The sequence below is a fragment of the Anguilla anguilla genome, chromosome 6 (assembly GCF_013347855.1).
Source record: "Anguilla anguilla isolate fAngAng1 chromosome 6, fAngAng1.pri, whole genome shotgun sequence".
NCBI classification, from domain to species: Eukaryota; Metazoa; Chordata; class Actinopteri; order Anguilliformes; family Anguillidae; genus Anguilla; species Anguilla anguilla.
Genome location: NC_049206.1, coordinates 22,076,355 through 22,102,903, shown reverse-complemented (window position 1 = coordinate 22,102,903; position 26,549 = coordinate 22,076,355). Strand labels below are relative to the sequence as shown.

At 41.6% G+C, this 26,549-nt stretch overlaps 1 protein-coding gene across 2 annotated transcripts; it reads left to right on the top strand.

Annotated features, from left to right (window-relative positions):
- The first annotated feature begins 778 nt into the window (after positions 1–778).
- otomp (otolith matrix protein) lies at positions 779–13,053 on the top strand. 2 transcript variants are annotated; one of them, XM_035420609.1, is made up of 10 exons: positions 779–792; positions 1,269–1,387; positions 2,750–2,886; positions 3,310–3,412; positions 5,406–5,591; positions 6,215–6,389; positions 7,779–7,846; positions 9,817–10,001; positions 11,561–11,732; positions 12,191–13,053. In XM_035420609.1, the coding sequence occupies exons 2-10, from the start codon at positions 1,315–1,317 to the stop codon at positions 12,199–12,201; spliced, it is 1,110 nt and encodes a 369-aa protein (XP_035276500.1). In that variant the 5' UTR covers positions 779–792; positions 1,269–1,314; the 3' UTR covers positions 12,202–13,053. The 2 variants fall into 2 exon arrangements, with proteins under 2 accessions (XP_035276500.1, XP_035276499.1); XM_035420608.1 differs by lacking the exon at positions 779–792 and having other exon boundaries at positions 1,067–1,387.
- Positions 13,054–26,549: the final 13,496 nt, after the last annotated feature.

Genomic DNA, 26,549 nt, shown 5'->3' with positions numbered 1-26,549 from the left:
GTTGTAGCTTTCATGAGCTTTCAGCATGTATTTTTGCTTTGGCTTTTTATAATAACTCTGTACTATAGTTAAATTATAGATCATGCCAGTCCTGACTGAATTTCTCCTTAGAAAGGTGAGGAAGACTACCATGCTAAAGATTTGTAGATATTACTTTGGATATTAGGTACAGGAGCATGGTGCTCACAGTAGATATTACTCAAGAGAAAATAATACTGTCTGCCCACTGCTAAAAAAATAAGCCAAAATTGCAAATATCCTCATTTAATCCACAAAAATGAATTTGTTCTTACAAATCTGGAATGGAAGCGGTACTCAAGTATCAATGCTGGAAGGATGCAATTTTATGAAGAACTGCAATTTACATCAGCCTCTTTGTTTTTCTTTGTGTTTTAATTATGAATGCTTGGCCATTGAATTTAAGTCTGCAGAACAAACCTTTTGTACACGCATTCCTTATGACACAGTTTTGATTTTGATTTCCTTTTGTGCAGGTAAATCATCTCTAACCCTGCATTCAGGATCTTGGTAGGGGGTGGTCCTTTGGAGAAGGTATTGTATAACAAGATCTGAGTAATTCTATTTATATAGACTTATCTTTTCTTTAAAAAAATGTTAATGGATTTTATGTCTTTAATTTTAACTAATGGAGATAAATAATACAGGTTTTTGAATTTGTAATAATCTCTCATGTACTGGAGTCATTGTGAATTGGATTTTCCTTTAATCCTTTTAGATCCCACCTTTTTTTGTAAATTAATTTCTTATTCTTGCAATGGGAAGAGAAAGGGAGTAAGTATCAGGTATCAGTTTTCCTTTAAGTATACTCAGAGATGTTAGAACAATTGAATGTGTTGTTGTCATACCTGTCTCTGTCGTTAATCAAAGCCAGGGTTGTTCCAAGGCATGCAAGAAGCTTATTCTCCGTGGGCATTAGTTACTTAACAAAAAAGGACATTGTCTCTGACTTAATTATAAAGCTTAGAAATGATCTGACCTGCTTGGTGCCAGGTTAGGTGGAGTGTGCAAGAGCTGCATGTCATCAAATCTTAAGAGTAATTGAAAGAGTAACGCTAGACGGCTATCTTGCTCAGATTAAAAAAACTGGGGAAAAAACACCCACTATTTTAGTTGATGAAAAAGCATTGAATAAAGAGAAGTTTTCTTCTTGTTGGTCCTGCCTCCAAGGGCTTTCTGGGTAATGTGGCTATAAGAGAGGGGGAATTTGAGCTTCATGGCTTTTTTTTAGTTTCTTCATTTCCCACCAGGAGTCTTTGAGTTCGAAAGGGATTTGAGAGAATCTCTGAGGTTAAAATGGACCGACCGGCAAGGGAACTTGCATTCCTCATTCTTGTTCTTGTCCGTGTGTCCCGTCAAGCCAATACCAGTAAGTTTTCAGTTTTTCTTCCCAATAATGGATTTATCCTCTGTGTAACTAATGTATGTGTGTAAATCTGAGCACCTTATAATAAATTATATTAAAGTATCCACAGATTTGGTATGTAAACAAAGAGCTGTAAAATATGTCGATTTATTTTCTATATCATTTGTAAAGTTAAAAAAATTATGGAAGCATGATCATAACATAATTATAACCCATGGAGATTATATATTAATTTCTGGAAAATATAATTTTGAACAACAGGCCAGATTGCTACTGACTGAGTCTGATGATTCTTTGAACAAGCTTAGAAAAGGCTGAAGAGTTTATACATTTCATTTATATAATATAAAAATTGATGCATTAAACAATTATAATGAATTAATGTAATCGTGTTTCATTAAATTAACAATCAGAACTTTTATAAACTATTCTAAAAGTTGTCTTGCCCCTTTGAAGTAAATGAACAATGTGATATTTATTGGTTAATTGACCAGTTCCCTTAATAGTTCCCTTAATAGATTCTGACAAAATAATTCTTCCCTTAGTAGTTAATTAATTGTCCCTTAATTATTAATGTCAATAGTTAACCCAGTTAACATAGAACAATCATGGATATTAATTAGTCCTATACAAGAGTAAATAACATTTCCTATGTTAGCACATTTGTACGTCGCTTTGGATAAAAGCGTCTGCCAAATGAATGTAATGTAAAATAATGTAACATAGATGTTTTTATTTGCATTAATAATAACTTATATATATATATTAATATATAACATAAATATATATATATATATATATATATATATTACTGGATGTCAGTATGGCATAGTGCTTAGGGACATGGTGCTTTGTGAGTTTGAATCCTATGTGGGGAACAGTTGTTGTATCCTTCTTTAGTGCAGGGGTGGCCAACCCTGGTCCTGGGGAGCCACAGGGTCTGCTGGTTTTTTTTTCACCTTAAATATAACAATTATTTAGATCAAAGAAAAATGTGAGGAGAGCTAACTGTGTAATCAACTGCTTTAATTGATCAATTAGGAGCCAAGTAAAAACAAAAACGAGAAGACCCTGCGGCTCTCCAGGACCTGGGTTGGCCACCCCTGCTTTAGTGTGTCTCTTAATCTGAACCACAGCATGCAATATCAAATGGCATGAACAGATATTGCATGAAATGTAAGCCAGACCAACCGATCAATCTAATGTAACCAAGTCTATATTATTCTCTTCAGTAAAAATTCCACAAGAAACCCAAAAAAGTTTTTACTTGGCCAAGTGAAGTCTGGTCGAAAAAAGCAGATAGCTATTAGTGGAAGGCTTCTGAGATCTATTTAATTTTAAATATTTTTTCTTCCATTTGTTTAGTTACATGGTGTGTAGTATCTGATGCGGAACAGCAGAAATGTCAGGACCTTGCCAGCAATGCCACAGCCAGAAACATCCGTGGCAAACTTCAGTGCACCAGGGGCAATGATGCTATAGACTGCATGGTGAAAATTAAGGTACAGCAAAATTGACATGTCCTTGGTTTGAATATCGATAAATGTGGACATGACAGCAGGACTTATTTGAAATATGTAATTTGTCAGTAGAGTAGCTGCATTTCTGTTTGCTACCTGGTATGGTTGCTACCTCAATGAATAGGTAAACCACCCATAACCCCACCTGATACTATTTTGCAGAAGACTTGAGTTGATTCAGATTCAGTGCTTTATCCATCTGCCCCTCTTTCAACATCCACACTAATAAAACTATTTTCCACTGTTCCACCTCAAAGCACTGTATATTGAGTGTGAACAAATGTTGTTTTGTGGGAGTGAATAACACCTGTAGCAGAAATTGAGCCAGGAACAATGGCGAGTGCAAGTCGGGTGCTTCATATTGTGCAATTGAGGGTCATGGTGCTTTGTCTACCTTTTCTGGAGAACGGCACAGCGGACGCTGCCTCTATGAACCCTGACGACATCTACACCGCCGGCTGGTGCCATGGGCTGGAGTTGGCGGCTGGGGAGTCCTACAACGGACAGGGTGAGTTTTGGCAGAAAGCTAGAACTGCAGCAAACAAGAGAGTACAGAGAACAGGACGTGACCCTGTGTGAACCACAACCCCGCCCCCCATCAGTCACAAACAAGCCAACCTGTGTTCCAGCTGGCCCAGGTCCCACAACCTCCTGTGCATGTAAAACATGACACTTTTGTTTGTTACAAAATATGCTGTCCTTATAAGGCCATGTTTTCATATGGAGCATTGTCTTGCTGTGAAAAAGTATTTTCTCCTGTCTGATTTCCTCTATTATTGCATACTTGCCACACTGAATGGTTTCAGATCTTTAGGCAAAATGTAATATTTCATAAAGGGAACCTGACTAAACACAAAACTCACATTTTAAATTATAATTTCATTTTTAATGAAAATACTTATCAAACGACCATATCACCCATGTGAGAAAGTAATTGCCCTAGTAAACATAATAACTGGTTTCACCACCAGTAACAATAACTGCAAACAAATGCTTCCTAGAAATTGATATCAGTCTTTCACATCGCTGTGGATGAATTTCAGCCTGCTCTTCTTTGCAGAACTACTTTAATTCAGACAAATTGGTATGTTTTCGAGTATGAACTGCTTGTTTCAGGTCTTGCCACAGCACCTCTATTGGGTTCATGTCAAGACTTTGACTAGGCCAAAACCTTAATTTAGTTTCTTTTCAGCCATTCAGATGTGGACTTGCTTTTGTGTTTTTGGATCATTGTCTTGTTGCATGACCCAATTATACCTCAGCTTCAGCTCACGGAGAGATGACCAGACATTCTCCTTTCTGGTACAAAGCACAATTCATGGTTCCTTCAATAATGGCAAGTCATCCAGGACCCAATGCAGCAGAGCATCCCCACACCATCACACTACCACCACCATATTTGACTATTGCTATGATGTTCTTATTGTAAAATGTTGTATTTGCAACATTATGACATAATGGACATAATAGGGACATAATGGGAACCATGTCGTTCGAAAAGTTCCACTTTTGACCTTGGAACATGTTTCCAAAAGACATGGGGATAATCCAGGTGCTTTTTTTTTTTTACAAATATGACACGAGCATTGATGTTGCTCCTAGTTACCAATGGTTTCCACCTGGCTGATCTCTCATGAATCCTGTTTTTGCCCAGTCTCTTTCTTATTGTGGAGTCATGAACACTGGCCTTAGCTGAGGCTGGAGAGGCCTGCGGTTCTTTGGATGTTCTTCTGGGATCTTTTGTGACTTCCTGGATGAGTTGTCGCTGTGCCCTTGGAGAACTTTTGGCAGGCCGGCCACTCCTGGGAAGATTCACCACTGTTCCAAGTGTTCCCCATTTGGAGATAATGGCTCTCTCTGTGGTTTGTTGGAGTCCCATAACCTTAGAAATGGCTTTGTAACCCTTTCCTGACTGATATATTTCAGCAGCTTTTTTTTCTCATCTCTTCTGGTATTTCCTTTGATCATGTCATAGTGTCCTTGTAGAAACTCTGTGCTGACAACTTCACTCTGATGGTAAGGTTTATTATGAGGGAGGCTTAGAATCAATAGGGCTGGGTGCAATCAAGCCTGGCTGTGATCAATAAGCTATACCTAATTATCAATTAAATTTGGTTAATTAGTTGATTGAATAACTGAGAGGGCAATTACTCTCTCACGAGTGATATGGATGTTTGATAATGTTTTTCATTAAATAAATGAAATAATAATTTTTAAAATGTGTTTTGTGTTTACTCAGTTTCCCTTTGTCTGCTATTAAATCACATTATGTCTAAAGATCTGAAACCATTCAGTGTGACAAATATGAAATAACAGAGGAAATCAGGTGGCAAATATGAAGAGTCACCCATATGTTTCTCTAGCACGTTCAACCTTTTAGTGCCGACATAAAGGAGGGTGCGACACATTTTATTTTTGCACCCATGTGCAGTGCGCACTATCGCCTGTGCATTCCAGAGACTCTCTCACCCCTCCCCCTCCCCTCGCTGTCTGTCTCTCAGATGGCATCAGTTACTACGTGGTTGCTCTGGCCAGGAGGTCCTCCAGTGACCTCTCCCTGCTGGAGATGCATGAGCGCAGCTCCTGCCACCCCGGAATCCGCACCACCGTGGGCTGGACCGTGCCCATCGGATTCCTGGTCAACTCCTCGCAGATCAGTGTGGACGAGCAGTGCAACTTCCCCCAAGGTAAGTAACTTAAGCACCCCCCCTTCTCCCCCACCTCCCTGTCTTACCTCCTCCCTCCTCTCCTGAGGCCAGTGCAGGGTAGTAGTGGTCATATCGCTGAACTCTGTTGGACTGCAGGTTTAAAATCCCAGCATTTGGGATGATGCTGTCATGCCCATGAGAAAGATTCTGACATGCAAGGTCTAAGTTGAAATATTCTCTGGTGCCCCAGAGGATGATCTGTTAAGAAAATGGAAACTTGAAATCATATGTAGAAAAGGCACATCATTCTCGCACCCATATGCTTGGGCGATGCCTTTATTTAGTATGAATTACATCAATTCATTAGCACTTAATTATCTTCTTACAACTGGATATTTAGCAGGTGAAATTCAAGACCAGGTCCCTTGCTCAAAATTACAGCAATAGTGCTTACCCCGTGATGTGACCTTACAACCTTCCAGTCACAATTCCCTCATCACCACACCATGCTCCATTCTACATTCTCATGCAGTATATGCCCACAGTTTTTCAGCAATTATACACTCACAAATGCAATCTGTTTGAAGAAGGACATTGCTGATGTTTAACCTGTGTGAGGTAATGCTTCTCCCCTGCCCCTCCCTGCCCACTGTGGATGGCAGTGGTGGGGGAATTCTTTGGTTATAGTTGCGTACCTGGAGTAAAGGACCCAGAACATGACCCTAGAGGGAAAAATCCCAAGAACCTTTGCGAAGCCTGCATCGGGGACGAGAACGATCGCCACATCTGCGCCAACAACCACCGGGAGCGACACTTTGGGGAGGCAGGGGCTTTGAGGTGGTGAAAGGAATTCTTTTAATATTTGTAAAAATTGTTATTAACTTCTCTGGAAGGCCAGACCTATGACTGATAAGAGTGAATGCACCCTTTTCCACAGCTAGTTTCACATCTCCTGTAAGCAAACCACACTTTTAAACGTTGTTAAGAAATGACAAAGCTAACTATGTCATTTTGTTGCCTTTGGCATTTTGCCCTAAGAAATTTGAAAAAATTGCTGGAGGTATCGACTATGTTGTTTGTGACCATTGGTTCAACACTGTTTGAATACTGGTGATATGCAGAATCTGCAACGATGAGATAACTGAGTTCTTCCCAATCGCATTTCTGCTCATCATCATGTACAAATGTGTAAACTGCTACAGGCCCAGGGCTAGTCATTACGTACAGCATTTAGCAGACGTTCTTATGCAGAGTGACTTATATTGATTGCATTGCATGCAATCCGTTTATACAGCTGGATACTATTTTTTACTCAAGTAAGCTTGCTCAAGGGTACAACAGCAGCACCCCAGCTGGGAATCTAACCCACATCCTTTGAAGGTTACAAGCTAAGTTCCCTAACTTTTTGCTTCACTGCCACCCATGGTTGGGGTAGATTTAAGAAATGCCCTCTAAAGCCATTGCTACTGCCAAGGAAGGGCAGGCTGGGTTTAAGTCAGCACTCAGCAGGGCATCCCCAACTCACGGGCCAATCAGAATGCTGCCTTCGGGCTGCACAAGATGTCAGCCTGCAGAGCGGAAAAGAAACAATCATCAGGCTGTTGGCATTTCAGAGGATGCTCTTCCTTAATAAGGTGCGGGGACTGGACGGGTCCACACTGAATAAGCATTTTAAATCTGGGTGAAAAGCATGGAAAAGTAAAAGCAAAAAGAAAGGTAGGGTCATGGGATGATTTTTGGGCATGAGGGACAATGCGAGGGGAGTCGGGTACGCTGGGGCAACGGCACTTCTCCCCCGACGAGCTGCTTAGTTTGACAGGAGCCTGTCTCAGCCGAGACAGATGGTCAAAGGGCAGATGACCAGGTCCTCTGCTGTTTCACTTCAAATCCACAGCAGAGGGGTGCCTGGCTAAGCTAAGCGTGGTGACTCACCTTCCCCCATCTGCCTCGGCATCCGCAAATATCCATAAATAAATACAGAAAAGAATGCAAATCCACACTTCCATACTCAGACATCTGGTTCAAAGTCAGCTTCATCAGCCTAACCCCCCGGGGGGTCTGGTGACGTCGCGCCATTCCGCCTGACCGACCGCGTCGGGGGGCGGCGGCTTTCAGACGGAGGCTTGAGGGCGGCCCGCTAGTTCGACGCCCGGAAGAAAACGCGCAGGGAAAAGGTCCCGGAGCCGCGCTTCGCCGGGGTCCTGATGAGATGCGTTTGCCTTGCAGGTGCGTGGCGGAAAATCTGGGCGACGTGGCCTTCGTCAAACACACGACGGTCTTCGACAACATGCAGGGTGAGTGTGCGCGCCGGAGTCCCTCGTGTGGCTCCAGGTCACGCGTGTGCGGAAGCATACGTGCAACGCTTGGTTGTGTGGACTGTTCTTCCTCAAAGTGGGTACACATTCATACATGTATTAATTCATGTACATCCACTGTATGTACCTGTTGTTTTGTACTGTGGGCCACAAAACAATCCATAATCACGGGCCACTGTTGTCAATCCATAATCAATTCCATTACAGGCATTTAGCAGATGCTCTCGTCCAACATTTTCACATACTGTAGCTGGATAATGCTGGTTAAGTACCTTGCTCAAGGGTACAGCGGCAGTGTCCTATTTGGGAATCAAGCCTGCAACCTTCCTTCCCCATTATACTACACTGCCAGCCTAATCTAGAGGTAAGAAACACTGCTGATGAATGGTCCTTGTGGAAGAAAACCACACTGTCCTCGATTTCGAGCTTGGTCTTGAATCACACTGAATGCATTGGTTCATAATTGCCTCCAGAGAGAAAAAAAGATTCAAGTGCAGCAGAAGTTTTGTTTTGCCATTTGTGCTGCCATGTTTTTGTATTGCTTAATTCACAAAATAACACCATTTCTTATGTTACACAGCAGTGAATACATGACTTTGCTCATTGACAATCTGTCTGTCTGATAAGTGCGGTTCATTGAAATTGATCACAGTCATGAACATTGGACTTGCCTGTGCCTCCTGCGTAAGGAAATAATCTCTGAAAAATGTAATTACATTTGGAAAAATGGGGAGAAATTGTATTCAAATGTAAAAAGTCAAGCTTTTCTTTTCTGGCCTTCAAAAGTTTTCATATATTAGTAGTATTTATGGAACAAGATTATATTAATATATCAATGTATGGCTGAAAACCTTCTTCATTTTGCAATACTATCCCTGAATGGTTGTGCAATCCAGCAATATGGTAAAAGTCATGCCATTTTCAATGTGATCTCTGTCACCCCTTAGTTGGAAACCCCATAGGCTACAAAAAACCTGCAATTTGTGTCAGTCCTGAGCTGGAAACCATCAAAAGTATAGTCGTGCCTGACCCCACACAAGTGATAAAAAAACCCGCTGTACCTTTCGACGACACAAGATGGCAGCCTTTTGCTGTTTTGTCGGACAGAGCAAGAACGGTTGGTATTGCCTGTGCTGGTAATGTGAGTCAACGGCCGTGACAGCAGTGGTTCATGCAAGGCTCCTTTTGCCTCAGAGTGTTTTGATTAATACGATCTGTCCTATTCAGCTTATATAACAAATGGTAAGTTCCACAGAAGCGGCTTTGTTTCTCCCTGTGCCCCGTTTTGTGCCTGAAGTCACGTCCGACATTAACGAGGATTATTCCGCTGTCCACGTTGAAGTAAGGACTGCATCCTAATATAGATTCTGGAGTCAGGCCGGTGGTTCTGTGCTTCGGTATTGTGGGTTTTGTCTTGTGTCAGTTGGGGGCACCCTGGGGGTCTGAATCAATAATTATTCAAAGCGGGACCACAGTTCCTTTGTGAAAGCCATTTTCCCAGGCTTTAAATGTTTAGGCTTAACAGACAGCGACAGAATGGAACTGGTATTTTTTGGACCCATAGATCATCACCTATATGAGCTTCGCTAAACATATGTAACTTTTAACTACTGTTCACCAAAAAGACAAACAGACAGGCAGACAGGCAGTCAGCCAGTAAGACACACGGACACACACACACACACACACACACACAATCGCCTACCATTTATTGATTTATCATAACAGGACTTACCACTCATGTGAGAGGATGTGAAATGGCAGACTTGGACATTGTGTTCTTTTTATGCTCATATAAGAAATCGTGTTTTTCACCCTCGTTAGTGTAGTACTCTGTCATGTTGCCGCTTTAATGATTTGACATGATTTCAATCCTCCTCTGTCATGTTTTCCTCTTCCTCTTCTTTTACCTGCCTTCAACCTTCTTGGTCTCTGTGGCCTTTTCGCAGGTAAAAACCAGGAATCCTGGGCAATGGACCTGGAGCTGGAGGACCTGAAGCTGCTGTGCACGGACGGGATGGAGGCGTCCCTCTTCGACCACAAGACCTGCCACCTGGCCACCGTGCCCGCCAACGCTGTGGTCGTGCGCCTGCAGGACAAGTGCCGGGTCTACAAGTTCCTGGAGCGTGTGCAGGTCAGTGTGTAGCTGATTAGGGGGCTGATAGTGTGTGTGCAGGTCAGTGTGTAGCTGATTAGGGGGCTGATAGTGTGTGTGCAGGTCAGTGCGTAGCTGATTAGGGGGCTGATGGAGTGTGTGCAGGTCAGTGCGTAGCTCAGCAGGGGGCTGATGGAGCGTGTGCAGGTCAGTGCGTAGCTGATTAGGGGGCTGATAGTGTGTGTGCAGGTCAGTGTGTAGCTGAGCAGGGGGCTGATAGTGTGTGTGCAGGTCAGTGTGTAGCTGAGCAGGGGGCTGATAGTGTATGTGCAGGTCAGTGCGTAGCTGAGCAGGGGGCTGATGGAGTGTGTGCAGGTCAGTGCGTAGCTCAGCAGGGGGCTGATGGAGCGTGTGCAGGTCAGTGCGTAGCTGATTAGGGGGCTGATAGTGTGTGTGCAGGTCAGTGTGTAGCTGAGCAGGGGGCTGATAGTGTGTGTGCAGGTCAGTGCGTAGCTGAGCAGGGGGCAGGCGGAGCGTGTGCAGGTCAGTGCGTAGCTAAGCAGTTGAGCAACAGTCTGACCTCACTGAAATTAATTTAAACATTTGGTGAGAATTTATAAAAGATAATAAATTACTTGCATAGATCCTCACAATGAAGGACAGAGTACAATAGCCTAAGGACCTGCTTTGTGTATTTCTGCCTCATCTTCAGCTTCCATCTTCTTACACAATGTGTCAGAATGGGCTATAAAGTCAAACCATCCACAGCCTTAGTTGCTCATTGATTCTGACTATATCCCAGGGCTTTCATTACTGTTACTAAGTCACTGCAAGATGAGAGCCTTTGAGAATGAATGTTGCCCATAGCAACACAAGCAGCAGTTAATGCTTGTTTGACTCTGCCTTATTTGAAAGGAATGAATATTAAATATACAGCTTATTCTCTATTTTACATTTTTACCCTCAGAAATTGGAATGCCCAATCATATTTGTAGTCCTGTCCAACCGCTGCAATGTCTGTCAGTTCAGGAGAGTTCACCGGAGCGTGCACGTCCTCAAATATATTTATTTAATCCTGCTGTTCACCAGCTGTGTTGCACAGTCATTGAAGTACTCAGGTAGCTAGCATAGGCAGGGGCTGCGGGTGTTCAATCCATCAGATGCATCACTGCTGTGTGATAAAGCAGGGGATACCCTGCCGACTGCAGCCCTCTCTCATTGGGAAACACTGTGTCCGACAGTGCCACGCCCAAAGGGATTCCAGGACACATTTTGCGACTGGTATGGTCAGGATTTGATAGCTGAACATGGGGTCCATCCGTGTTGCGGTTCACCTCTTTCTCCGCCTTCTTTTCCAATTCCACCCTTTTCCATGCATTCTGTTTCCCTCTACTTCTCTTTCCCTCAACCTTCCCTTCTCTTTTCTTTTTTCCTCCATTCTCTCCATCGCTACCTTCCAATCTGTCCTCACAATAATCCTCTCCATCTCCCTAACTCGCTCTCTCTCTCTTTACGTCTCCTTCAATTGCCTCCCTCATTTCTCCCCCTTAATTCCCCCCTTCCCTTTATTCCCCCCTCTCTTTCCGTCTCTCCACCAGACGGCGTTCGGTAACGCCACACAGGGATTCTCCCTCTTCAGCTCGGCGGCCTACGGGGACACGGACGTCATGTTCAATGACGCGACCAAGAAGCTGCTGAGGGTGATGGGAAGTTACACCTCCTGGCTGGGGCCCAGCTACACCAGCGTGCTGCAGGCCTTCGAATGTGAAGGTGAGCCACTGACCCTGGATCAGTTTCTGTGCTTTTTTTTTTAAAGGAAGGCTGAGGATAAGATGATGGTTGGATTAGTTTTTTATAGGAGAAGATGCTGGCGTTTTAACGGTGCATTACTGTTCAGGTTGTCTTGCGGGTGACACTAGTTACCTGGCTCTTTCGACACAGATCCGAGAATAACGGAGTTCATGACTCAGTGAGTGAATGAACGAATGACCGGTTTATTTGACAAGGTCAATTGGCCAGATGCCAACATGAAAGGCAAAAAACTACTTAATCCATTTAAGTAATTAAGTCACTCTCAGACTGAGAGGACACAGTTGGCCATTGTCCGGCATATCCATTATACGCAATGGGCTAGCTGTTAGCCGCATTCACTGAATTAAAAAATGGACTATAAAAACACTTATTTTCTTTCTCAGTTCTCACACGGTTATCCTGCATTCTCTTCCCAGGTTTGTGTTGATGGGATTGGAGGACCTAGCGCCCGACACCCCCACCCCAGCTACCCCGGTATCCTCCAGCCTCTGCGTGGTGTGGTGGCAGTTAGGGGTCTCCACTCCCAAGCCCTGCGGTTTTCTTTCTGCTCATGTATTCTCCTGCTTTGGCTCGTTGTAATGAAGTAGCTGCATTTACACGGTGCTTTCCTGCTGTCAGTTCTCACGGTTGGTATGGGACCACCATGCCCGCCTGGGAGTCACTGAACACCGCCAGTGGATTAGCTCTGCTCTCCCTCGCTCGTTTCCATCCCTCTCCCTGCAATTTAATATGTGGAACTGGCTGCAGAAACACTTTGGCAACTAAGAAGAAAAGGTGGATTTAAAAGAATCGGATTATGGGGTTGAACCTTTGTAATGGTGCTGCTATATATATATATATATATATATATATGAAATTAACACATATCGCTTATTAGGTGTTTTACATGCTGCACAAGGGTAATACGCAATTAAAGCACAAAGTGGTCAGAGAGGTTTCACGGTAATGTTTTACCAGGAAAACTTTTTACCTGATTGTTTCAAAACTAAAATGCCATGCTAGGTGCCTGAGAAGCTTAACCTGGCTGTACGGGATTTTTTTTTTTTTTTGGAAAATGTTCTCTGTGTTATGCAAAAGCGTGAGACCTTTACATTTTTAATGTATTAATATTGGTGCTTCAAAAGGTGCTGAAAATTCTCAAGTCTCAAAGTGTCTAAGGAAAGAAATTAAGTGTCTATGACAAATGATTTAAATAAAAAGCTATGTGTAAATAATCATATTCTGCTTAAAAGTGTAGCAGGGTTGCATCAAGTAAATAAAAGCAGCGTTAACACACAAAGCTGTCTCTTTCTTGTCCTTGAGTAAACCTGCTGGCGAAAAAATGATTTTTTCACTTCATGTAATGGAATGTGCACACTACGGCTGCCAGAATTAATTTCACAGTTTGAACACAATTCTAACATCAAAAGAATTAGTTTCATTTGAATGGAAAAATTAGCATTCAAAGGTGTAAGCAAACAGTGGTTTATTTTAATTTGCGTCGCCTTCAAACATTTTTACCTGCTGAACGCGTCCCTTGTCATCCTCACATAATCTCATTGTCAGAATAAATTTCTTCCTCTGTTGTAGTTATTTGTTTGCAAATTATCCAACCTACACTAAAGCTGCAGCATCATGGCTGAAAGCTGTGAACCAACCATTAATGATTAGATTACCTCTCCTGAACATCGAAGTAAAGTTTGGAACGTATTTGGATTTTGTGAAACTCATGGAAAGATACCACAGAAGGACACAGTGGTTTGCAGAATTTGGAAAATGGAGCTCAGATGTCACAGAAAAGTAGTTGAGGGCCCTTTGCATTTTCATATAAACTACATTAATTTAGCTGATGCTTATCCACAGTGATTTTTTAAATGTATAGAAACATAAATGCATTCACCTGATTAATATTAATAGTGCCAATTCTGGCTAATAGCATTCCCAGACCAGCATGTATATAGATAGATAGATAGATAGATAGATAGATAGATAGATAGATAGATAGATCGATAGATACTTTTATTTGTCCCCATGGGGAAATTGGTTTGCAGCATAATCACAAGGCATTTCATCATAACATTACAAAAAACACTAATAGACATACTCATACACATATTTCACACATTGCAATAAATTAGGTGTAAAATATGTAAAAAATAGAAATAAAATAAATAGTTAAGATGGGGGTAACTCCTGCCCAGACCAGCTGGACATCCTTTATGACTAGGAAGGAGTGGTCAAAGTGCATGGGGGACAAAAAAGTGCTAGTGCATTACCCGTTTAGAAGCTTAATGGCTTGTGGAACAAATGAGAACTTGGATCTATTTCTAGTAAATAGAGGGGAGCGATATCGTCGCCCAGATGGCAACAATTCAAATGAGGAGGCAAGAGGGTGCCTCTGGTCACCCACAATGTTGTTTGCCTTATTCACCGTTCTGTCTCTGTAGATGCATTCCATACATGGTAACTTGATCCCTAACAGTTTACTGGCCGTTGTTACAGTTTTTTTTGACTATATATAATATATGCATGCAACATCACTAAAGCACTGGTGTGTGTTAACTAAAAGTATGCTAACCAAGAATTCTCAATATATACAGATTACAACCATGACAAGCCCTAAGAAGAGATCCATAAAACTATTTAAAAAATGACCTAAAGCCATGAAATGCCAACACATGAATTACTAAAAAAGATGAGAGTGCTATGGGGTAGCGTTGGGTGGGAAACCACAATGCATTCTGAAGAGGTAGTTCTTCAGTGATGAGGAGAGGCAGATTCTATAAATGTTGCAAAGATAAAATCTGCACCCCTGAGAAGAAAGCTGGTTATAGGTTTGGTCAAGGTTACCCCAAGGCTTCTTGAAGTAGAAGAACTCTGAGTGAACTCTCATCTAACATTTAGATTGAGAAATAAGTTTTGCAATTGAGAGGACTGGTTGGTAATGTAGAGCACATCAGTCTTGATTCAGCTTTGGATTATGGTCAATCATCCATCCAGAATCAGGTATCTTTCAGGCAAGCTGAGATGCAAAGTGGGACCTGAGTGTTGGATGGAGGGAAATGCTTGGTATCTTCAGCATAAAAATGGAAGGAGAAACAATGGAAGGAGATGACAGACCCAAGAAATTGGATTTAAAGTGAAAAAGGGGGCCAAGTACAGAGCCTTGGGGAACACCTGTCATGAGCAGTAAATATGCCACCAAGCCAGGAAACCACTCACTTGGAAACTTTGCATGTGTTTACAGACATAACTAAGTTAAAGAATCCAGTGTACTCTCTGCATGAGCATGTTTTCTTCATCTCATCCACATATGCATTCCTGCAGAGCACAAGATTTGTGCATTACAATCCTGGTAAATGTGTATCCTGGTGATAGTGCCTTTAATTATGTAGAAGTATTTTTAAATATATTCTAATGCAGTGGTTATCAAACTTGGTCCTGGTGATCCATGTGTATACTGGTTTTGCTCCAACCACAATTGAAATCCCAAACATTTAACGAGCTGTTTATTTTTCTTGATTATTTTTTTTAATTCTTCATTATAATTCATTATTATTCTTTATTAACCCTCTGAAGCCACATTATATCCAAAATAGCAATGCTTGTCAAAAAGAATAAAAGTCAGTGTGCATATTGTGCTATATTACAAACAAGAGATTAAAAAAAAAACTTTTGATCAAATTAGAAGACTGAGGTCTCAATAGCCTCCTAATTGATGATAAAATCAATAGACTCCTCATCATGAAAGTATGGACACCTTGCCACTACAACTAATTATCTGGTAGATAATGAAGAATTAAAATACAAAGCAAATGATACCAAATCATTGAAATAACTTAAATGCCTGTTCAATAACCTCAACTGAGCAAGACATTGTCTGTAACAAAAACAAGCATACATTGGGGCCCCATGGCCCAACTTGGGAAAAACTGTTCTAATTAACATTTTTAAATGGAAGAACATTCAAAAGACAATTTGTGGACAATGGACAGCCCAAGTGCAAAGGCATGTAGCCTACAGTACACAGTCTCATGCAGGGACGTGCATACATGCTTAGAACACAAGCACAAATCTTTATAAGTCAGTTATAATGAATGCAAATTTTTATCTAATGTGAATAAGTAATGTTCTGATTACTCAGTGATGACAGAGATAATGGACATTAGTGGTTCCAATTAAATGTTCATTTCCCCAGCCTCATGGATTTATTTTCTAATAACCTTGGATGCTTTCTCCAGTGCTAAAAGACAACACCACTCCATTACCGTACCTTTATACACAAACATATAAAATGTTCTCATTACCTTATGTTTTTTTTTTGGGGGGGGGGGGGGGGGCAATAACATGGCTTTAATGTAAAACAGCACGCATGCTCACTCAGTCATATATCATAGAGATTTTGATGTGGGCTATTACCATTTACAACCTATTTAAAACTTGGTGTGGTGTATACTGTCTGTAACTCCAAACGTTTAGTCCAGGTTGACACATAGTGTAGCAGGCCCTAATTTAATTTCAGTGTTGCTTAAGCTGGGTGCATAACATCATAACAGTTTTGGGAATATGCAATTATCACAAGTTGACAGTAAATCGCAGTTGCAAAGATTTGCCTCATTGAACTTTAATCAGTAAATATCTAGTCTCAACACTTTCAACAATTCCATGAAACAGAAAAGCGATACTGAGTGGATTTTGCATTTTCATGTCAGACCGAACCAGTAGATCCAAGTAGATGTTCAATACTACAAATAAGGGGCCTATCCTTCTCAGCAACTTCCTTGGACCAAAATATAGTCCATTTGGACTGAGATGTAGAATTCTCTGCAAAGCAACAGTTATGCATAACAAGGTAGTGAGTCACCATGAGAAAAGGCGTTATATTCAAGTCAGTTCATGGTGAGTCATTGAAAAGTGGGTCAATCACAGTGTTCTATGCCTCAGTCAAACATATTAAACATGATAACATTGGGCCTCATTCACCAATAAGTTTTTTCTTAAATTTGTTCTTGAGAAAATTCCTAAGAAACGTCTACGTCAGATTCACGATGTGTTCTTAAACCGCAGAATTGTTCACACATGTGTTCTTAAAATGATGAATCCCATTGTCTTCGTAAGTGTAAAGCACGTGCCAGTTGTTCCTCATGAGCATAGGTAAACGCCCCGCCAATCCCCATAAAAGGGCATGAGACTGCAGGGCCGTGTGCACACACAAAAATCACACACAGAAATCGAAAAGAAAAGTTGAGAGCGAACAAAGTCAATAATGCCCAAATGAAAATCTAAAGAAGGTGGAGCACCGGACTCCAAACGTAAGAAAAACTTCAGTAGTTCTGAAGTGGAGGTTTTGCTGCGGGAAGTGAACAGCAAACGACCTGTCATATTTAGTAGCATTAGTAGTAGATATAAAACAACACAAAAAAGATGCATGGAATGATATTACACGTTCAGTGAACGCTGTATCCGGAGAAGGGCGCACAACTGATGAAGTAAAAAAATGGTTTGATGTCAAATCTGAGGCAAAAAAATAAAAATAAAAAAAATACTGGTGGGAGTGGGTGCAAGGAATTGCGTGTTATGCATTCAAACGACAAAGCACTTCTCATCACATTAATACCGCTAATTAAATCAACCGGCAGTAAACTGCATTGGAGTAAACCCGTCACTGCACAAAACATTGCACAAAAAATTTATTGCCAGTCATTTTGGTGTCACCCCCTTAGTGACGTTCTCTTCTTCAACATGTCCATGTGTTTAAAAGGTGTTACTTAAGTGCTTAGTTTGTATTCAAAATTTAAAAATTTGCTTTTGCAGTATAGACCAAACATCGCATAATTGAAACCCCCCAAAATAAAAGGTCACTACAATGGTTTGATTTTTATCATTTACTCCCGCTGAGGCAACCACCCTCTGAGGCGGAACCTGGCACCTTAATGCATTGTAAAATAATGAAAATAATAATTAAAAAATATTATAAATGATAAAAATATTATTGTAATTTAAATCCTATAATATTCTACAACTGAAAAACTGAAGAAAACGCCATAACCAATTATTTTGCACAAACATGTCAGCACTCAAATGTGCGCAAGTGTGCTCTTGAGTGTGCGTAGATTCTGTTCTTACCTAAGAACAAATCCCAAATAAGAAAACATTGGTGAATGTCAGAATCTTCCTGAAAGCTGCGTAGGTGGGGTTTAAGAAGAAAATTATTCTTAAGAACGATTGGTGAATGAGGCCCATTGTGATTAAAATCTTAAATTATGTTATTGTTTCAGCTCTGATTGGAAATCATGACACAATTTAACAGTAGAGTGAAATTAGTCATTTTTGCTACATACTTATGGCATTTGGAATTGTGACCAAAAGATGAATGAGACACAAAAATAGCTGGTTCTTGTAAAATGATGAAACATATACACATGTAAATATCATGAAATAAAAGCTGATTGTCTTTAATTTTGTCTCACATTCATCTTTTGATCTCAAATCTGAATGCCTGAAGTAATGTATATAGCAAGAATAACATCTATATTTGACTTCAAAAAGGCAGGGAAATGATGACCCCCCCCCCCCCCCACATTCCAACCCCAAGCACATAGGGACATGACCCCATGGGTGAGGATCATTCCCGCCGTGGGCATTGTCCCCCGCTGCCACGCTCCATATCCTTTTGGATTAGACCCAAGTGCTCGGCTGGCAACCTGAGAACCAACGGGTCTGATCAGCCAACCCCACCCCAGTCCTTGTTGGGGGGCACATATACGAGTGCCTCAAGTCCTCCCATCCCCCATCACATTTTTTGCTTGACAGTCAGGTGTTTGAAGGGGGAGGGGCTAGCTGTTGGCGACGGCAACACACGATACTGTCACAGAGTAGCCGTGGTCACCCAGGCACGACCAGTCTCCAAAGCCGAGCTCCTTCTCGGCTCACCTCTCCTGGCACGCTAAGTGGAGGCAGGGATTTGTCCCAGTGGATTTTAGCTTTTACCCTGCATTCATGGTCTGTTTCCCGAAGGTTGGTGCAAGGTTTTCCCATCCTTCACTGGTATTCTTCTCTGCTCTGAAACAAGATGGTGCTTCCAAATGAATTGTGCTTTCTACATTTTTGAATGAATTGTATGTCATTTCTACACACTATTACACAGAGTTGAAGGTGGAGTCAAGGTAACATCCCCAGTTCTTATGTTCTGAAGTTTATGGTAATGCTTCCTTTTACAGTCCCCTAAGTACTAAGTACTTACAGGGTAAATATCTGGTAAGAATAGTACATAATTGGGTAAGTACCGATGGTTAAAACAATTGTTAAATACTCAGAAACTGAAATACTTAGAAACCCCTCCTATTAGATATCAATTCAATTGACTATCTTGTAGTTATCAAAGGTTTAGCTTGGTTATAGCCTGAGCGTAAATGTGTACTTCCAAGGAAATTATACCTTACTTTCTGGTAAATACCTGGTAAATATCTTGTACTTAGGGCTGACTGTAAAAAGAAACATTATCAAGTATATTGCACTAATACATATAGAGATGAAGCAGCGCAGCACAGGACGCTCCTGGTTGAAGTACTTTACCACCTTAAGTTTAAACTGGTCCATTCCTTATGTCATCTAGCAAAGTCCTCTTCCTGTTCTATGCTCATATAAATGTTCTTAAACAGAGATGGACTTCTGGGTAAATTGTTAACAATGCTGCTATATACCCACAGGAGGGATTAGTATGGTTCAATTTCTAAGAGATGCCTGACACTAGTTTGTACCTATCGAATATCATGGCTTTATTTCATCAACATGAGAACCAGAACAGTCACTTGTGAACATCCACTCTGGTCAGGCATGCTCTATGCTTGCCAGCAGTATTGGGGGCAACCTCAAATGACCAATCAGAGATGACTAAGGTAACCAATAGTCATGCAAGCACAATCTGATCATTCAGTCATCATGCAATGAACGTGTAACCATCTGCTGTTATTTCTATACACAACAGATCCCTTTCTACTTCTACCCCATGTGCAGTTTACTGTACTGAACCAAATGTGTGTCAACTGGTAAATGAAGCATGACTAATTTTACTCAGTGTAATTGACTGACCTAATTTTTTTCAGGTCAGAGAAAATGTATCCCCTGGACAACAAGGCAGTCTTGTGACTTTTCTGAGGCACAATGTTGCACATATGAAAAGTACTGAGTTAGCTTGTCTGACCTTAGTCTAACCCTGAGGTTCCCAACCCTAGTCTCGGAGAATCCTGATGTATGCTGGTTTTCATTCCAAAAAACATTTTTTTGATTCCACTGGTTTCGTTCTAACAGGGGCTTAAACAGATTTTAACAAAATGCATTTTGGCTCATTACCACTTGCACTGTTTTTTTTAACCCATTCTCCAAAAATGGTTTTGCTGTAATAACTATTTGTCAACAATTTATAGCATTAACAGTATAAACCATCCCATACAAAGTGTCTAAGAAAAACCATTAACAGCTCCTCTTCTGCCTTTTCGTACATGAATTTCACAGTTTCACATGAATTAAAACATTCACATGTGCAAAGAAACGTCAACTGGACGTTTTCACATGTGACAGTTTAAAAACAAAATGTAACTGTGAATGAAAATTCCCACACGCGAGAACAAAATAGGAGGGATGAAATTACTAGAAATTCCACATTTTCACATGCCTGACTTATTCCAATGTGAACTACAACTTTCACATGTGAAAACAAACATGTGACTTGAAATAGCATAGGTTACCTTTTCCCTCTTATAAGTGGGATTATTTTTATATTTCACATAATGTACTCTTCACAAGTTGTGGTTGTGGTTAATCAGTTGTGGTTTTTAAAAACATGATTTTTTTGTAAGGGGCTTTATACTCCAGGAATGGAAATTTCTCTTGAACAAAAACATACATTTCCAGGGGTTTTCCAGGAACAGGAATAACAATGTTGAAGAAATATTTTTTCTTTCCACATTGGAAAACTTTTTAAGGACCTGTTCACAACCCTACAAAATCATGATTTTCAATGTTTTCACAAAATTCCGAAACCAAAAAAGCATTCATTGGCCAACTGATAAACTCTGATAAACCACTGAACAGCCTCTCTGTCCCATATTGAAATGCATAGTGCAGGCTTGTGGAGGAGAAGGAGAGCATGTAAATGATATAAGTGATAAAAAATCAAATCAATCAGAATTTTACACGGTCTATGCCACAGGTCCTTGGCTGAGGAGGCAGCTGTCACCATTCTAGGGACATAAATTCTTATGCTTACATGCATGTCTCATGACAGAGAATGACACTGAATGAGAAAAACAGTATGTACAAAAGCACACACAAGAGTGACAGGAAGCCATATCTGCTGTGAATGATGAACTTTTGAGGGAATATTGTCATGTCAAATACTAACTGATTCTTACAATGGCTTGTAAGTGTGGAAACATTTTGCTGTTTATTATAGGAGGCAGCAGGTGGAACAGATGTCCTAATTGATAGCTTAGCAAATACTTAAAAAGTTTCAATTTAAATATGGCTGTCACAATTTTAAAATGAAGCCAAGTCACTGTGGTACATGGTATTATGACCTGGTGGCGAGTGTGGTTACTGCTTAAGCATATGGAACATTGATGTTTCATAAGGAATACGCCTTTTATTGAATTCAGAAAACAGAAAGCACAGTCACAGAGAACAGAATTCTCAATAAAGACATCAACACACTTTCTACCTACAACCTTTGTAAAATGAATTTAAATTACTCCATTAATAGCCTATAAAGAAAATTAAAATAATTGGGCTTCTGGGCCTAAACAAAAACAAAGACATGCTATCGCATTGTAATCTTTTGTCAGTACACCATTTTAGGAGACAGTCATCAAGACAGGCCTAGATTTCAATAAGGGAAATTAAAAATAAATAGTATAAACCCTACCATTATCACAGTACATGTCAAGGTCTGGTTCTCAGGCACCGATGGCCAACGGTGACAAAACACCACTGCCTCCCAATTTCCCCCCTTGCCAGTGACCTAGAAAAGACTTGGATCGAATAACAAAGGCAGCCAGGTAATGAAACAATGTGCTGCTTTGCAAAGCACTCACTTCCTGTATCCGAGCCCACCTCCTTCACATCCATACTGAACACATTTCCTGTGGATAAAATGATAAAAAAATACATATATATATAACAAGGAAAGGGTTCGCTGAGATACAAAAAAAAAAAAAAAAAAAGCCTGGGGTGACAGTGATGGAGGGACTGGGAACACCGAGGTGACAAGCAATCCGTCAGGGGCTCAAGTGTCATTACTCATTTTGCACTCATCCTCCTGTGAACCTTCCAGTGCTACCCAGTAAGCTGTTCTTAAGGGCTCGGGCCATTTAAACAAGGAGGAGGCCTGTATCAGATGGGCAGCTCCGAGAGCTTAGCCCGGGACCTTGCTCAGCGGACCGTGCGCTTAGCTTAGCGGCTCTTTCAATCTCCCCCCCCCCCCCACCCCTCCCACCCCCTACCCCTGCATGAGCGCAATCAATATAGACTCACGCCCCTGCGGGTTACGATTACAGACGGCCCACTGCGCCGCGGGCCCGGCCTGCCGGAGCATCTCCCCCTGCGGCTTTTCGCTGGATGACACGCGCCCCGCCATTAAAAGGTGATACAGATATATCTCTCCCGCTCCTTCCCTCTCAATCACTCTCTCACCCCACCGTCTCTCCCCCCCCCCTTCTTCTTCTTTTCTGCCAGTCTCATTCTCACTTTCAATCCCCTTCTCCCTCTCTCCCCTGACTGTCTCCCTGTCTCTTTCTCTTTCCCTCCCTCCCTCCCTCCCTCCCTCTCTCCCTTCCTCTCTCTCTCTCTCTCTCTCTGTCTCGCTCTCCCGCCCGGTCTTCCTTTCACAGATCGTTTCCCGCAGAAGTAATGCGGCATAGGGGGGGGTACATGCGAGCTTAAAACGTGAGTGACCCGGGCTTGGTTTCGGCCCCCTCTCCTGGCGCGGCGGGCGAACCGAGCCCCCTCCGTTTTATGAAAGGGCTTCTTGTGCGCCGGGCCGTATCGCTTACCCGCTCGGGGCTCTCGGCCGCGCTCCATCGCCGAAGCCGACACTAAGACCCGCCGATCGTTTCGCCGGGCCGGAGATTACCGGCGGCGGAGCCAGAGTGCGTCTGAGTGAGACGGGGACACGGCGTCGGCTCGCCCAGAGAGACGGGTTCGAATCGCAGGGCTGGATAACTGCGTCTGGGGTTAGGCTTGGACGTGCGTGGCTTGGGGGTCACAAGGGTCACGAGTCTGGATCCCAGAGCTACAGGTTTGACTGACCTTCATCAGGGAATATTTACTCAATGCACGCACACACAGATCTGAAAAGTGTCTGAATTCACATTTGTGGTATCGGTGTTAGCGACTACATTTACCTACTTCTCTATTATCCAGAATCTAAAGATACTTGGCAGAGCCGGCAACTGGCATAAACTCTATACTGGGCCTGTGTGTGTTTGTGTTAGGGTTAGGGTTTTGTGTGTGTGTGTGTGTGTGTGTGTCCACTTGGCCTGCATGTTCACCTGTAAAGGCACATGCAAGCAACATTAAGAGTTTCATCCTGCTGAAGCATGGAAGCAGCGTCATATTTGCTTTTTGTTGGACTGCTATAAGCAAGTGACATCATTCATTCAGTTGCTAAGTGGTGGGAGTGATGTCTGAGTGCTTTTGGGGCCACAACAACATATTCTTGTTTAGTGCCACCGAAAACCCTGGGGCCAGCTCTGGTTATTCCTAACAGGGAACCGGTGACTGGTACATAAGGAGACACGGGTGGCTCAACAACTGAAGTCCCTCCGTTTCCCTGGTGACACTACAGCCAGTCGTGCTTGGCTTTTCTTGTAGGTATGCCTGCCATCATCAACGCTATCTGATGTACATTGCCCAAACCAAAAGTTAATATGAACAACTGCCACAAATATAACTATTGCACTAATTGACCACACTGTACCTTACTTTGCACGAAATAATTCCCTCATGTTTATGACCAACTATACAGTACCACATATTTAACATATCTGTTGAAAGGAAAGACAGAGGTTAATCACCAAGCTCCCAAATAGGTTGTTGAACACATGTTTAATTTCTTTCAGAATTATTTCCTTAAACTTACAAACACAATGCAGGTTTGACTCCTAATCATTTCTTTTGTCTTTGAATTCATTATTTCATTATTTTCATTATCTTCCAGATGGTTTGTTTTAGTGGCCAGGTGTCCACACTTTCACCAATTAGGAGCCTATTAATTCACTTCTTGAGTCTTTAATTTGTTTTACCTCTCTTTATGCAATTGTTTACAATATAAGATAATAGGCACAGATATGAACATGGAAATTGTGTTCTTTATGGCATGCATGGCTATTTCTGGCATAATGTGGCTTAAGAGGGTAAATAATCCCTCTAAATGTTAAAGCAGACCTAATTAAGAAATAATAACAGCTCATTAAAATTCTTTAAAAGTTTCATCCTGCTGAAGCATGGAAGCAGTGTCATCTATGTCTTCTGTTAGACTACTATAGGAAAGTGACTTCATTCATTCAGTTGTTAAGAGGTGGTTGGAACCAGTACTCACATGCTGCACTGCAGTAGCACTCATATATACGTATATTGAGGCAATGACACAATTTTTGCTGTTTTGGCTCTGTACTTCAGCACATTAGATTCGTAATATTGACCTAAAACAATGAATATGAGATTAAAGTGCAGACTGTCAGCTTTAATTTGAGGGTATATATATCCACATCTGTGATCTGCGCAAGAAATACAGCCCTTTTTACACACAGTCTACCCATTTAAGGGAGCAAAATATCAGTATGGAAATATCCGCATATACCATTCTGAAAAAGTACCTTGTCTTTGTCCACACCTATTAACTATGCACTGGGATGCCAATTGGCAGGTGACAGCATCCTGCAAGAAGGCCATCCATCAATTGCCTGCTACAGTGCTGTTAGTAGAGGAAATTCAGAGCCTGCAGTCAGCGCGCAGTCTTTAAGTACTGACCTGAATGAAATATAGAACCAGGCCACACAGGGAGTTGTTCTGCATGCATGCCTGATACTACAGCTCAGAGGAAAATACCTGAGCAAATGTTTTAAGCTCCATGTATATTCATGTGTGTGCACGTACGTGTGTGTGCATGCGTGTCTGCATGTCACGTGCGCATGTGTCTACGTGTGCTTTTCCTTGTATGGGCATGTCTAAATGCCTTTTCCCTTCATCTTAGAAAATATTAATTACGGAACTTGCAACCATTCCTCCAAAACTCCTGGCCACCCCTTCTGAATCCTACTTCAAATTTTGATGTGAGACACAGGTTTGACATATTGACATTGCAGTTAGACATGTTCATTGTGTTTCCTCTTGCCTTGAGCAGTGAACCAAGACTGACAGTAAAAAAAAGTAAAAAAGAAAAATAGTGCAAAAACATTCAAGAATTTCCACAGGTACTGCAGTTATGAAGTGGACCAATAAAAAGGAAAGACATGGCTGCTCCACCCTTGTGCCTGTTTTTGTTTACCAAAATGACAAATGAAACCCTCAAAAACTATTCTGAAGTTGTGAATTATTGGATGTGAGAATTGAGGGTGGAAGTACATTTTCACACAGATTAACATGTCCGAGTTACAGAAAGCAATGGTCCTGGTTGCGTACCCTCCACCTGATCACTTACATACTTAATTTAACCAATCAGAGACCTACTGTAATTGAGCCAAACAAGCCACTCCTCCAAGCGCTGACACCATTTTAAAAGGGAGCTGGAAACCATCTTATAGGCTACTGCAATCTTGGCTGGTATTGGGAAAGAAAACAGGCACAAGGGCGGAGGAGACGTGGGTGGTGTTGTGTGAAAGAGGGCAGCTGAATCCCCCGCCACGGAGGGAGAAACAATATCCCTGGGCCAGATCCAGGAGATGTGCTGAGTGGCTGGGTCCGAGCTCCATCTACCCACCACACTCTGGAGATTTGATTTTCACCACACAAATATTTACATTGGGAAGCCAGCACCCACAGGCCAGTGCAACACCTCGTTTCCATTTCCAGACAAGTTGGTTCAGGCTCGAAGAGAGAGAGGGAGAAAGAGATTGAGAGAGGGAGAGAGAGAGAAAGAAAATGCCATATTTTATTAATAAACCACAAAATAGGACTGTGCAGCAAAGCTGAAACCACAGTTGAACATTATGTATGCACTTCCATGTGCATCCCTATGTAGAATGGACATTAAGGGTGCTTTCACACCTAAAGGTTTATTTCCTTAATCAAACCTAATGCGAGAATGATACATTGTTTTGTTTTTCAATTGGTCTGGTCTCCTTTCACCAAGGCAAAAAATCAAGTGGACCAGAGCTTGTAAACAAAGCCAGGTGGCTGGAAATGTCATTCTGTTATTGGTCAGACAGTTGGTGAGTAAAAAAACAACAAAGCCTTTGCAGTTTCTGCACTATATCATCATGGAGCTCCGTAAGGTTCAAAGGCATAACTTTTATTTTGAATATTGGGGGGCAGATGTTAAAAATGACTGAAAACTGAAAAAAGCGAACTAAATTACAAAAGAAAGAAGAGTTTTGCATTTAAACATTGTGTGTAGCAGAGGGAAATGATTGAAATAAGAAGCGCAACTGTAGCAACAGTAACACGTGCTTGACATTTCAAAAAAATCAACCGGCAGCATGCTTTTTTTAGTAGGGCTAAAAAAAAAATGGTTGCCATGTGTCCACTTTTATTTCTTCAGTTTGTTTTGGTACAATGTGTTGTACATTGTGAGGTTTGAGT

What these genes read in the sequence shown, in the direction of transcription:
- otomp (XM_035420609.1), top strand. Translation starts at nt 1,315, where the DNA reads ATGGACCGACCGGCAAGGGAACTTGCATTCCTCATTCTTGTTCTTGTC. An exon ending in GTCCCGTCAAGCCAATACCA is followed by an intron (nt 1,388 to 2,749) that starts GTAAGTTTTCAG and finishes CCATTTGTTTAG; the next exon opens with TTACATGGTGTGTAGTATCT. An exon ending in AGTTCCTGGAGCGTGTGCAG is followed by an intron (nt 10,002 to 11,560) that starts GTCAGTGTGTAG and finishes TCTCTCCACCAG; the next exon opens with ACGGCGTTCGGTAACGCCAC.